The sequence below is a fragment of the Morone saxatilis genome, unplaced genomic scaffold (genome assembly GCF_004916995.1).
Source record: "Morone saxatilis isolate NCDOM2014 unplaced genomic scaffold, NCSU_SB_2.0 Contig9, whole genome shotgun sequence".
Classification (NCBI taxonomy): Eukaryota; Metazoa; Chordata; class Actinopteri; family Moronidae; genus Morone; species Morone saxatilis.
In genome coordinates this window covers 20,833,462-20,848,501 of record NW_023340268.1, presented here as the reverse complement: position 1 = coordinate 20,848,501, position 15,040 = coordinate 20,833,462, and the positions used below count along the sequence as shown (strand labels likewise).

At 38.1% G+C, this 15,040-nt stretch overlaps 1 protein-coding gene across 1 annotated transcript in view; it reads left to right on the top strand.

The window, feature by feature from the left end:
- Positions 1–2,659, top strand: part of LOC118342837 (replication protein A 32 kDa subunit-like) — a 4,627-nt gene extending 1,968 nt beyond the window's left edge. The window contains exons 4-9 of the mRNA XM_035681500.1: positions 133–246; positions 360–428; positions 520–627; positions 827–946; positions 1,921–2,015; positions 2,205–2,659. Coding sequence (XP_035537393.1) covers positions 133–246; positions 360–428; positions 520–627; positions 827–946; positions 1,921–2,015; positions 2,205–2,286 — 588 coding nt within the window. The 3' untranslated portion in view covers positions 2,287–2,659. The remainder of the gene's footprint in view (positions 1–132; positions 247–359; positions 429–519; positions 628–826; positions 947–1,920; positions 2,016–2,204) is intronic.
- Positions 2,660–15,040: the final 12,381 nt, after the last annotated feature.

Genomic DNA, 15,040 nt, shown 5'->3' with positions numbered 1-15,040 from the left:
AAAAAAAAAAAAAAAACCTTGTTTATTTGCAGCAACACATACAGTGCCAAGTTCTTCAATATAATTTTAATGTCTATTTAACTTTAATGTCTTGTGCTGAGTTTTCTTTGCTTGTGCTTCCTCTCGCTGCAGGTGTCTTTAGTGGGCATCGTCAGAGGATTCGCGCCCTTCGTGACGAACGTCCAGTACTCTGTGGATGACATGACTGGTCCGCCTTTAAGCGTGAAGCAGTGGGTTAACACAGAGGCCAGTAGCATCAACAGGCTCTGTCCACGACTACAAGAGAATTTGAGAAAACAAATGAACGCTGCAAACTGTGATACCCGTGAATAGTCAGTGTCAAATTCTGTTTCTCACAGGACTGCGCTCTGACATTGGTTTCCCCTGGAACATATGTGAAGGTTACTGGAAGTCTACGCAGTTTCAATGTAAGTAAAACAGAGTTTAGAGATGGTGAGCATTGAAGGTGATTTTTGTGACAATATACTGTATGAGACTCAATCCTTTATGTTGCATTAGGGTCAAAGGTCAATGCTGGCAATGGATATCCGTTGCATCAAGGACCTGAATGAAATCACATCCCACATGTTGGAAGTGGTACAAGCCCATATGCAGCTTTTTGGAAAGGTATGGGAGCACAAAGTATTCTGTGATTTAACTGCAGATTTGTACTGATTTTTTTTTTAAAGATACAGAAATTCTCCACTGAAACTCAGAAGTTGACATGTTAATGTACATCATGCTGGAGTTTGAATCACTTTAGGTGCAGAATGTTCCTACTATAGGCTTGTAATATTTTGTAAATGGTATGTTATTGTTTCTCCAGGCATTTGATGTGAATATGAATCCCACTGCTGTCCCGCAGTCTGGAAGAGTCTTCAGTCACGGTGGTGGTGGGCATCCTGAAGGCGTCTTACCAAACAGTCTTTCCACCATCCAGGGTCAGGTTGGTGGGTTTAAATGGTCACTTCACCCAAAGCAGACATGTTTTCATCACTTCATCATCACTGCTTTCCAGCAGCAATATTTAGGCAAAAAGAGTAAAAAGCTAACCTACTAACTACACCACTAAACTACCAACTTGTAATTGAATCTGAAGGTTGGAGTTTGAGTTAGAATAGCTCAAGGTTACTTTATTTGTACCCACAGGTAGATTTGTTGACAAAATAATATAAGAACAATAAACAGGATGTCCAATAATCTGAATAATATGCCTTAAAATGTCCTTAAATAGGATTTGGACAAGTCTTAAATTAGGTCAGGTCTAATTGATTGGGTAATGAAGTTAATGTTACCTGTATAAAGTTCAGTCTAGTGTTTTTTGGGAAAAAAATGTTGATCACACAACAACTGCAACACAAAACCTGGTTAAATACATGGAACCAATACTGAATTTCCTTCATATCCTTTGTACATTTTTTGCCAGTATAGATGTAAAAATTGCATTCATAATGGTCTTTAAAAGAGTTGAAAGCTGCAGAAACCTTGGTGAAACAAAGAACATTTGTTGTTGGAGATCATTTTCATGTTAAAATGAAAAACTGAATTACAGCAGCTCATTGCTGCAAGCATGCGAAAAAAAGAATTGCTCAGTTACTCACAGTACAGTGGGGGGAATAGATATTCCTTTTGTGGACCTAACTCTACTATCAACTTATATTATACAATATTTACAAATTCATTTAATAAAAATCTACAAATAAGTATAAAGTATTTTTTGCAATATAATTACTGCATTTGGAAGACTCAACAGCAGAAAATAATTCACAATCAAGACCGTCCACAGTGAGGTAGCCATGGCGCTGACTCTGGAAAGGCACATCACTGTTGACGAAAATATATAAACTGAACCTGTCTCTGTGAAATGCTACGTGACGGCAGAACAGGGCTGGAAGTTAATTTTCATGATTCTTGTGTGAGGTGTTGCATGTAATCAGGAGGTTCTCTGTCCATGTTGGCATCAGTTTACGTGACCTGAAGATACAGCTGGACCACCTGAGTATAAAAGACATCAGGTACTTCAGTCCTAACCTCACTATACCTACTGTACTGTATGTAATCTGTGGATGCAGCCACTATACAGGCCCAGTCCATACTAATATTTTAGCATATGTTTGGTGATGAGGGATTGGATATTGCTAGTAGCCTATCACTTCATATACTGTATACTTATTATTTATCTATATTTTTCTTTGTGTGTGCAGAGATTCCTTAGTGTTTCTGGTAAATGAAGGTCATGTGTTCACCACCATCGACGACCATCATTTCAAATCACCAGATCAATAGCGGGCTGCCTGGAGGCCAGTGAAACATCAAGACATCAGTCCTGGATCACAGCTGATCAGGATGTACCCACATTTTAATGTGACATAAATCTAATTATTTTGGTTAAATGTAGTTATTTATTAATGACGTACTGTAGCTGGTTGCTGTCTGTCTTGAATCATGTATAATGAACACAGATAGATAACCTGTTACAGGGTTTATAGTGTATCATTTGTTGCCTGTAAAGAATTACTACACTGATGTGTTGCTCAGGCTTCCTTATGTTTGATCATTTCTATATAATGTTTTGTTTCTAATTTATTTGTGTGCTAAATTTGTGGGTACCCTGCAAATATGTCATGATTGTTGGACATAAAGAGAAGTTTAAAATGTATTTCATGCCTGTTTTTTCCTTTAGAACTACGGTCCAAATGTGTCTGCCTTGGTGCAGTCCTCAGTTTCCCAGAATTCAAGACAGAAAACAAGATACATGTGGGTGAAGGCAAAGCCAAACTAACCTTTTGACTGGAGTTTGCATGTTGGGTAGACAGCAGCAGCTCCTGTTACATTAGTTAAACCCTCATCCTAGCGACTGGGGTACCTGCAGACCCCAGAGGGTATACTCTTCGGCCTGTCCCACAGGTGCTTTATTCTAATATTCCAGTCAGCATGTTCGTGTAGACTTTATATCAATGTTTTTTGTTTTTAATTTGTACTTTTAATGTATTTAGGTCCTGCAGGATTCCAATCAAAAGCAAAAAAAAAAGTTTTTAATAGATGGAACATTTTATTGAGCTCATGTTTGAGTTAATTTGTGCCATGGGTCCTAATTTAAAGTATCACACACTATGAGGGGGTGGGGGCACTCTATAAGTCAGTTTGAAGGAGACAGACACAGATTTCCTCATGTGCTCTGTCTATTTTGGTTTTACACAATTTGCATATTAACTAACTTTCCTAAAATAATAATCTCTGTTGGGTTTTCACTGACACTGATCACATAACTAATAAGAAATAAGTTAAGTTTTTGCTATGCTGGTTGTTTCTTACAGTAGTTTATTCTTGGGTTCCCGAGGGCCCCTTAGTCTGTAGTACTTGTGTGTTCGCTATGTTGGTAATATTATTATTATTATTATTATTATTATTATTACCAAAATTCGGAAATGAATAACATTTTCTCTCTGAAAAGGGAAATGTTTCTGTTCAATAAACTGCAAAAATATCACTTAAGTTATTCTAAACCAAATATGTGTTTAGTGGAATTTAATTTAAAGTTTGAATTCTATCACTAACAAGGCAAGACCAAAATTATATTTTCATGTTTCATGAGCTCAAACATGTAGATTAAATTTCAGTTAAAAAGTAGTACAAACACTACAACAGCTACATTTAAATGCGTGGTTTGTGAGATAATACCCCAGAGAATAGCAAACGAAGCCCCATAAAGAAGCTGTCTTAATAACTGTTGGTTCTCTTCCATCACATGCTAACTTATTGTCTTGGGAGTGCTGATCTAATGCAAGTGTGTTGCAGTTGACATGATACACACAGGCTGTCAATGGCTTCAAGAGTCTGGAACTGAGTGTGTTTACGTGTAGTTTTCCTAATAATGGCTCATTTTCTCAGTATGTTTGGTTTAGTATCCCCGGAGAACTGAGCCTATATAGGTCATAAAAAATGAGCTGTAAACAGAATTGGGCACATACAAGCTTAGAAGCCCAACAGTAGCCCATCATGTGAGTTATGGCAGCAGGCCTACTTTATATGAAGACTAATGTGATTCTTGGTGTCTACAAATGTCTTGTAAACATGCTATGCTTTCCTTAATATTGATATCAGTAAACAATATTGGCAGCTATGGATCATTCTCCATTAATTTTCCTTTACAGATGACTGCAGGGTTCAATTACAGGTCAAACCATTCGTAAGCTTATGTTATCGATTGGCTCAGAGAGAATTCTATCAGACCTGTTTCTAAAACAATCAAATGGGACACCCTTTTAACTGGCTTTTGAATACTGTACCGGTTATACATTGTAGAGATATCTTCTTTTATATTAATTTATGTGTGGTAAGCAAAGCTGCTCTATGGGCTGAGGACACCTAACTCCCACCTGCAGCAGTGTGGTAATGGGTGTGTCTCCTCGTGGGCAATCTGAAATGATGTTATGCAAGTAAAAATGATTGCATATCACTGCAGCAAGGCCTGACTGCCTGTGCTGAGCTACCCCAGGCTTCATGGAAAGGCCTCTTGTTTTGTGCGGCTGGGGAGGGCTTACTGTCCACTGTTCCATCAAGAAAGGCAGGAAGGACTACCATCCTTGTCACCGATATGGTGTAGACTTTGTGTACATGAGCACATCTGATGTGTCCATCTGCACTTTGGTTACACCTCTTTCACGGTAGACAACTTGACACAATGACCCACCTGGCTGCCCCATTGGCGAGTGGTTGGGTGTCATAGGATCAGGGTCAAGGACTCTGGAGGACACAATGGTTTCAAATGTAGGATACCCTCCACTACAGTCCCCTAATCGAACAGGTGAGTGGATGTGCCACCTTGGTGGATGTCGATCAGTGGAGACTGATGACATTTTAATCTTCTTTATTAGGGTGTGTGTGTGTGTGGTTAATAGGTAAAAACGCACACCACCACACCCTACTCGTTAAACCTGGTTCCCCTGTTGCCTTTGAGGGGTGTTAATTAGTTCTCCAGCAAGTGGCGCATTTGCTCAACTTACTAAAGATAAATGAATTCTGAACTGTCCATGCCCATAACCTTTCCAACAGGAAGTGCTGTCGTTTGTTTTCATATAGAAAACCCAGTGGCATGAAATGAGTCTACGCAGCCACCTGCCACTTCACTTAAAAAAGAACCTCAAATAACAGCAGTAACAATTTACACAGCAGCCAGAGTTTGTTAGTGTAACCCCTTTTCACAATTCATCTGAACCATTTGCAGATTCAATCTATTTCCCATCTGTTGCAGTTGTGCAGTTGTGCTGTTTTTTCCCCCCACTAGCATTACAAATACATCATTGTGCTTCCAGCCAAGTGTTTCTTGGATCATCTTAACAGCACTTTAGAACCCCCTTTTGACAGTGGAATCTTTAGGGGTTGGGTCATTTTTGTAAGTAAGGTCGTTTCACACAACTACTACAACTACAATCATTTTTACATCTGAGTGCAACACCATGAATGCTTTCGAGGGCGAACTGTCCATAAGTGTGCGTGTTTTTTCCCATTTGTACGATTCTTCGTGTAGATACAAGAGAGAGAGATTAGGAAGGCAATGTGGTGCAGCCAGCAGCCGGGTATGATAGCAGATTTTCACCCCTCCTTTGAGTGTGGCCGTTTGGAACCAGGTATGAACATATTTGCAAGATTTCTTGATCTGCGAGATTGCTTTGTAATGGTCTTCACAGTCCCCAGAGAATGTCTTCTAATGACTTTGGTCACCCTCTGACCTTTTGTGAAGCATGGCTGTCAGGTCAGTATTCCCCTAGACAGCACTTTGGTTCATAACAAGGTGTTTCATAAAACTGATGGCCGAACTCTATGAAATTTGGTATGGGCGTGTATGATCCCTGGATGATGAGTCTCGCTGACCCAATGACATTTCCTCTTCATCCAGCATCCCCACTGAACCAACATCTACACATGTTAATGTTATAACTTACAAAATAGCATTAAATATTACAATATTTGTGTATATAATTACGTATTTGGTTGTGTTTTCTCACTTTGCAGCATTTTTTATAAATACTTGGTGATTATGAATTAATTTGTGTTTTGTCTGTTTGCATGTGAACAGGAAATGAAAGCTCCAGGTGAGTTTTAATTTCTACATTCACTACATGAACATATATTGTGTGGTAGCAAGTTATTTAACATTACTGTCAAGTCTTTCTTTTGGCTAGAAGTGTATTTTAATTAGAACTTTTTAAAATTAAAAGTCACCTTCTGTTTATTATCATGATTATTATCATTATTATTATTATGTTTTGTATTATTTATTTTATATATAATTTATTTATATTATTATTTGCTTACAATACATGATTGAAAAGCATGTCATTGAATGCCAAAATTAAACTGAATAATAATCAACATTAATATTCAGGAAAGACATTTAGCCCACTTTTTTATGGATAGGGGATACTGATCCAAAAACAGTTGAGAACCACTGTTACTACTGCTTCACTTCCTGCTTTTGCATTCAAGTTGAGGCTTTTGCAGTTGGTTCAACACCTCTCGGCCACTGTTGAAATGATTATTACAACAGAAAACACTTAGAAAAATGATCCTGACCCAAAAAAATACAATCACCTTTTTTGTTGTTGCCTGTTTTAACAGAAAATAAATATCCTGGTAATCCTTTTTTCCACCTGTTTTTACGTCATAAACACAGGAGAGAAAACAATTTAGATCAGACTTAGAAAATGGATCCCCCACATGTTTTTTTTCACTTGCCTCTCAGGGCTTTCGTTAAATTTATATTAATGGATGTTATGTTTTTCTTTATTGGCAGAGCAAATTTAAAAATTTAAATCCGTTTTTATGTTAAGAGAGACAGTACATTTCTGAGAACACATTATGCACTTGGTCATTGACACACTTGTTAAAAATGCTAATTTTTAATATGGGATATTATCATTCAGATTGGAAGATTTATTCTAGCCACTAGTTTGGGTGTTGGTTGACATTGTGAGCTGCTCCTAATGGGGTATTTAATATTCCTACATTTGTAAGTTAATTTCCCTCTTCCATTAATCATTAAAAATGGCAAGGATGTGAGACCTGAGATTTTTAACGTTAGTTTCTGAACTTCTGTTTATGTGCGTGTACATGTTTCTAGTTCCACAGAATAGGTGCATTGTGTTTTTTTTAAGCGTTTCCACACCACACAAGAACAAAAGAGGTAGAAACAGTCATACTGGCATTTTTTTAATGTCATCTCTATTATTTGTCTCTTTTCCATGTCTCACTGTTTTCTAATCATAATAAAGAAAAGAATGAAAACTTTGGCTCTGGTGTTCTTTGTATAGCAAATGGCACTTTCCTGGGACGAATACGCCTGGAACCACTCAAGCCCCAGCAGGCTCCATTAGACTCCACTGTGTTGTTCAGGGCATTTACACAGGTCTGCATAAAAAAAAACCCAGACCCAAGGCAGAACCGCACCAGGGGAACTGAAGGCAGGAGAGGATGAAGAGCTGAAAGGCCTGCTGGGATTGCCTGAAGAGGAGATAGACGTGCATGGATTCAATCTTTGTTTGTCGCTGTTGGTTCTCAGCAGGGTGTTCAAAAAGTCTGGATTCAAAGAGGGATCCTTTTCTTTCCTGAATGTGAGCAGCTCCAAACTCCAGATTTGTGAAAGAAGAGCTGTATTTCTTGGGATCTGACAAAGCTGCAGATTGACAGCTGTAGGGGCATTTATAATTTATTGCTTGTGCTGGTTTTCATTTTAGACAAAGAGATGGCCCCAGAAAACAAAATCTGAAGTGCGACCACTGAGAACAAACAGTTTGTTTTCCTGAATCCAAATGTGATTCCAGGCTCTCTGGCTCATATATTCCTCCTAATCGTGTGCAATAAGATGTTTGACTGTCTTGTGCTGATCTGGGCACAGAACCTGACCGAGGTCAACAAAAACATCTCCACCCTGACCAGGAATGACATCCAGAGGCCCGAGAGGGAAGAGGACTTCTCATGTGTCCTTGAGTAATGAAGAGGAAGTAATCAATACAGGTACACAGAAACATCATGTCAGTCAGCTTTTTAAAGCTGCAGTAGGTAATTTTTATAAAAATAACTTTTTGTCATATTTGCTGAATTTTTCACGATATCCTGACAGTAGAACACGAAAGAGATAATCTGTGAAAAAATCAGGTTCCTCTGGCTCCTCAGTATATAGTGAAGGTTTCAGTAAATATGACAAAAAAAAAATTAGACAAAATTACCTACTGCAGCTTTAAATTCATAATAGAGTAAATGTTTCCAGATAAGTTATGGCAAAAATGTTAAATGATTTTGTGTTTTTGGATCTCAACACAATGTTATTGATTAATAAAAAAATGGGCAACTATTGTATCTGAAAAACAGTCAGTGTTACCAAAAAATTAAAATAGGGGTTGGGTGATATGGCCTTAAAATCACAATAATATACATGCATATATGTATATGGGATATATACATAATAAATGCTTTAGGGTTCCAACGGATTATCAAAACTGTCTTCCTGACAGATGCCTCCTGAATATGACTGATTGAGCCATTGGACTCTGATTAATTACCACAAAGCAAGCGTACAATGTGATGATCAATCAGTCACTGTCACCAGAGCTGAATCAGAAAGATTCTGATGCTTTTTGTCTCGTGGTCAATGTGGTTGGTTACTCTGTGTTTGATATAGCTCCTCTGCACACTCCACAGCAGTGCCAGCAGAAACCTCACTTTCACTTTCAGGCATATGTGCTGTCATCAACATACAACAACACTTAAACTTAAAAAAATAGCAAATATTGTGATATGACAATTTTTATCTTTAGAATAAGATTTATTCTGGTATTATCATGAACCATATGATGTGCCCTCGCTTGTATTGGACATGATCTTACATCGTTGCCAAAATTACATTCTGGTACTTATCTTAAGCTGCAGGAAAAGAAACCGTGCATCTAGTGGTAAAGTTGCAGATTGCAACCAAGAAACTGATGGCTGTGAAACTACAAAAAAAATCTAAAAATCCCCCCTCGTTCAGTGCGTTGCCAGCTCGGTGACTCTATTTCTAAAAGGCCTGTAGCGACTGTGTAATTTTCAAATTTAAAACGACCCTTTTTGTTACTACTGGAAAATATATAATTCTAATAGGTAGATGTGTTAAAAGTCATTAAACAGTAAGCAATCAAAACAAAATGAAGAGAGGGGCATCTCGGGGAAATCGCAGACTATTCCTTTAAATGTCAATATAGTCCTCAAAACTATTTTCTAAATGTGCAAATATTCATAAATACACCCTTGCCTATGAGTATTATATTCCATTTCTACCAATAGATTCTCCTGAATGTTACACACTGGACCTTTAAAACTAATGTCTGCATAATGGATGTTCGAATGAAATGGCATTTTCGCCACCTAAAGATCAACATTTATGCATGGATCACAAATTGTGTACATTTGGCCTTTTGTATGATTCAAAATTGACTGTTAATTTGCTTATGACATCTTTCAAATAATTCTGATGGCATATTAAGTGGAAGAATGAGAGTACTGATATTGCTTTTGATCACTACCACAGGGTTCATTCTGGCTTCATAGTGATCTAAATTGCCTGCAACATTAGTTTCCACTTTCTAAATAAGTGACTTGGTTGTCATTTAATATCACTCAGTGTCATTCAATCATTAGGGCATTGTCTAATTAATTGTTGAATTAGATAATGCCCTCAGGAAACATTTCGTGGCCTGAGGATTTTATTAAGGCAATCAAATCCTTTTTTAGTTTGCACATTTGGGTCATTAAATCTATCTCATGTGGCGAAAATATCTTATTTTCCTTTTTGACCACATGTTGCTGTTCTCAAATTTTCCTTAGGATTTAAATTTGTATGCACAAAATGAACTAATATTAAAAAGAAAACTGACTAAACTGTCTGCGTAACCCTTTACATTGCTTAAACAAGATGGAAGGCCATGGCTCGTTGGGCCTGGAGGCAGCTGTAGTCGGACGCAAAGCTTGCCAGTGAGTGCAACAGGAACTCACACTGCAAAGCCTCTGAGTGAACCACACAAAAAGAAATTCACCTGGAAGGAATCCCACACCTTCACTGCCCCTATAGAGGACCCTCAGGACCCTCAGGTGATGCACAGAACTTTCTGACAGCTGTATTTTAATTCCACACTGTTGGAAACATAATCTGAGCTCTCCACAGCGTAAAATCATTCAGTGCTCATTTAATTTATACATTTTATTATATCGTATCATATATCCAGTCATCGCTGATACATTTCATATTAATTTTAAATTACAGTAATCCAGTTATCGGTTATACATTTTATCTGTTGTTTTATTGCTGGCTTATTTTTAGGCCTGTCTGATTTAGAAGCACACTCTTGACTTATTGTGCCAAGGTTTCAGCATTCTTCAGTTTTTGTCAGAGCATGATGAATCCACAATTGCTTTGGATAACATCGACGTCTGATTTTCCCTGTAGCTAATGTTAATAAGCTAGCAAATAGCTTGTAGAGGCATAGAAAACAATATATTGTTATATTGTTAAACAATCCCATTCATGTATGGCAATGACATGTAATAGGGTAAAATATAAGTAAGAACATAACCACGTGTCACCAAATAAAACAGGAAATCTTAAGGATCACAACTTTTAAGGTTATAAAGGCAAAAGTCACTTGCCACTAGATGCTGCACTAGAGCACCTGCATCTCAGACCAAAACAACAGGCACTATGGCTAACCAGAATCCATACACAAAAATAGTAATTTTACCAAGCAGATAACACACTTCAAATTGGACAGATAAAAAATAATACTCCCCAAAACCCTTTGGTTCAAAACAAACCCTTAATTCACTGAGTTAGGTGGGAGAATAGCTACGAAATGGGCTGCCATGTAATGTTAGCCTATGCATCCACTAAAAGTGTTTGTTTTTGCCACTGACAGCCTTCACCAGCTGCTTCACATAGCTATACGCTATCAATATCACACACTGCACTGATCTGAATCCAGTAGCAGATCAACAATTCACTACCCACACACTGGTATTTAGCATAGACTTATTAGGTTTTTAGAGTAAAATTAGTATATATTAGTCAAATGAGTTTGTTAATTGGGAAATTGTCTGTGGATTTGTTTTCCAACGTCCTCGGAGAGAAGAGGTGTGGGATAACTTTTTTAACAACAACCAGCAGATTGTGCGGCTTTGAAAACGTCAATGATGAGTTTAAATATATTTTTAATAATAGGGTAGATTTGGAAACTGTGCTGACTTTTTGTGTGGCCTCTGCTGTGTTATGCTCTCCGCTCTTTATGTTGCATATTTGATCTACTGCTGAAGTGTTTTGACTCTCAAGATGTTGTGGTCTGGGCAGACTACCAGCTGAATCCCTCCGTCGTTGTAGTGGAAAAAGCTATGATTATTTTCATTTTCAACTCGCTATGAATTATGTGAATGTGTTGTTAAAATATTTACGGATTGAGATCCTCTGTCTGCTTCCACATGCAAACACCTTTTTCATTCACATTCACACAAGCATCTGACTGGTAAAGGCAAATTGAGCTCAGAATAAGTTAAAGTTATGTGAAGAATAATTCATTTGTACATATGATTGTAACTTAGAGTCAAATTCAATTCACACATTTGAGTAAGGTTCACAAAGCCATATTTTGTCATTGGCATCCCCACACTCTATTTTCATTTGGGGGGGTGTTTTTGTAGTGGCATCTAGTGGTAAAATTGCAGATTGCAACTAACTGAACACTGTATTCAACGACCTGGGAATGATAACAGGCTGTGTGTTGGAAAAACGAGGACAGCCTCAAAACTTGCAAAAAAATGCCCTATCTACAGCCAGTGTTTNTACTGTAAAAACATGGCGGCTCAACAGGACAACCCCATAGAAGGCTACCTGCAGTGTCAGTACATAAAAACAGCTCATTCTAAGGTAACAAAAACACAATGATACTTATTTTCATGTAATTATACACTAATGAAAATTATTATTTTCAGTTATTTTCCATCTATGACAATAGAACCTCCTAAATGTAACACACTGGACCTTTAAAAGAGGCTAAAAAGCTTTGTGCAGTTGAGGAGAACTGCAGAGTTTGGTGATAATTCTCATTTTTCAACGCTTTTCACATTACACATAATCATTTATGCCTTTGTTTATATATAAATATCAAATGTTGCAGCTTTAATATGTACTTACAATTCCAAATTGAGTTTACACTACATCAACTTTATAACAACTACAAGTTTTCTTCTGCTTTTTAAAGACTGCTTTAACCTGACATTTGAGGCTTCTACTACAGGTCAGCTTTAACTGCAGTCTTAAAAGCTCTCGTGTTCCTTTTTGTCTCATTTATATTTTTCCTGCCCACCTTCTGTATGAATTCTTCTTTGTGTGAATTATATTTGGTCAGCAGCTGATTTACTCATAAAAATAGGAAGAAAAATGTCACAAGCCACGAGAGGAGTAGCAGACATACCTGTAATAGACTATGACAGGGCTACGAACTGTGGGTGAAGATTGACTTCAAAGGAACTCAATAAAGAAACCGGTATTTTTGACAGTAAAATCAATGTTATTTTTCTCTCTTTCTATTTTTACACCAGTGACTTTCTAAGCAAAGTGCCATTGTCAGATATTTATGAAACACTTGAGTGAGAGGGCTTTAATTGATATGACTGTTATTAGAATTCATCTACGCTTGATATTTGTATAATAAACTATAATCCATACCTCTCACTTGGCTATGTGTGTGAAATGATGTGGAGGAGGATTAGCAGGTCCCTGGAGAAATCTCCCACTGAGCTCACTTTACTTTCATGTATTCACTTTTTGTCTGCACGCTGCTAATGGTCCCATCTATGGCAAAAAAAAAAAAAAAAACCCTTGAGAGTGCTAATTAAGTGATTTTTTTTATAGCAAAGTGATTTTGATAGCATGTCTCTAGCACATGCTAAAAGTGTCATTTTCTCCCCATGTCGATGAAAATATTCTCTGAAGATTTTGAGCACCTATCTGTTCTTTCTTTTTGAATTGAGTCCTGATTGGTGACAGCTATTGCTTTTGAAATGGCTCCACTCTTCCTTTTGAATGCAGTTTTTTTTACTGCTTTATTTCTCGCATTACTGCTGCGCCGTGCTCTCTTTACAGCCATTAATAACTGTCCCCGACCACACAATAAAGTGTCTCTGAGCCTGACAATATGCTGCCTGCTGCTAAACAAGGCTCCAGACAGACTTCAGCAGCAATGCATGTGAGCTTAAAATTGTGTTGTTTTTCCACCAGAGGGCAACATGTGTACTGTAATCCACAAATACCCCCATGTCTCCTTCACTCCACACATGTAAATCACACTCTTTCTTTACACCCAGGTTTGTTTTGCAATACCATATGCCACTGACGGTCTCTTATAGATATAGAAATGCCTTTATTTCAATGGGAAATCCTCTCAGCCGCCTCACTTTTCAGACTATGTGTCATTAGCATGAGACAATGAGAGAAAAGAGAAAACTAGAGCTTTGTTTCACTTCAGATTTCTCCCTAATAGAAGTGATGCAGCAAATTGTTTTGAATAATCTGCCTTTTCTCTGATAGTGGAGGCTGCAATCAGTATTTTGTATGCATTCAATTAAATATAAGAGTACACTGTGGCTGTGAATAAATGGTACATTACATAGCTTCCACCTTTAGGGGTCTCTCAAGCTCTGTGCAGGCCCTGCTGTCTAGCCAGTACAGATAAATGGCACCTCGTTAATCAAATCTGCATGAGTGCGCTCAGGTTGCCATGGCAATAATTATCAGAGCTGCCTAATTAACTTTCTCAATTGCTTAATGATATACGACCCTCTGAACTCCCTCATTTTTTTCCTCTCTAATCCAAGTTGTTGTGTTTTTATTCCTCCATTTTCACTCCCCAGTGTTAACCCGTGACCGCCAAGATAATAGAAATTATAGAGAAATTAAATTCAGCACCACATCATTTCCTGTCGGCCCACGCCAGCCTGTTCCTGGGGCTGAAATCAACGGGCGGGGTGTCAAACTTCACATGCAGCACAAGCGCCCACTACTGAATGCCGACGCATGTAGCCGATGTGTGTCTGGCCTGTACAGTGTGTGACTCGCATACTTTGTCTTCTGCAGTGACCTCGTGTGACAGCTGACTGAAGGTTGGGAGCAGCGGTCCTGTCGTCCCTGATCAGCCAGGCGAAACTCTTGAGATACACCGAGACAGGGGGAATCGTACCTGGTGACACCCACCCTGCCATCCCCTGTCACAGCCGGCCTCCTGTACTGTCTACTGCCTTTCTTTACAGCCTCCTGTCAGCCTGCGGCCCCCTCACTGGCTGCTATCCACACCAATCCCATGTTGTTCTCACTTAGTTTTTCATATATTTTAGTCAGTTTAGAAGTTGTGCAGGAGAAACAACTATATTGGGCCAATGCTGGACTTTTATAGAAATTACATATTAAGTTGGTAATTTTTAGTCATATTTTCTGAGGTTTTCACTATATCCAGACAGTAGTACATGAGACAGATTATCTGTAAAAAAAAAAAATCTGGTTCCTCTGGTTAATTCTAGTGCTCCTGATACCATTAGCAAGAATCCACCGGGCCTGACAAATACAACCGACCAGAGCCGAGACAGATCTTAAGACGCTTTGGGTTAGAGAAGTTAATCGTTGAGTCTCATTCCCAGTGTCCCAAAGCGTCTGTATTTGACAATCTTGGAATGAGATCAACAATGTTCCTTGGCCTTTGGATTGACAAATATGACAACAAATATTTTTAGAAAAATGACCTACTGCAGCTTTAAGTATCGTCAATCACTTTTTTAGCCAAACTAGTTTTGCACTAACATATAATTGGGGGTTTTACAAGAGGCATATTAAAAAAAAATGGTCAAAATGGAAGCTACCAAGGCACAGATATCTTGACTTATACTCCTTAATGATAGATGGATAGATACTTTATTGTCCTTCACAGGAAATTAGTCACCGCAATCTGTACGTAGCTTTCAGACATAC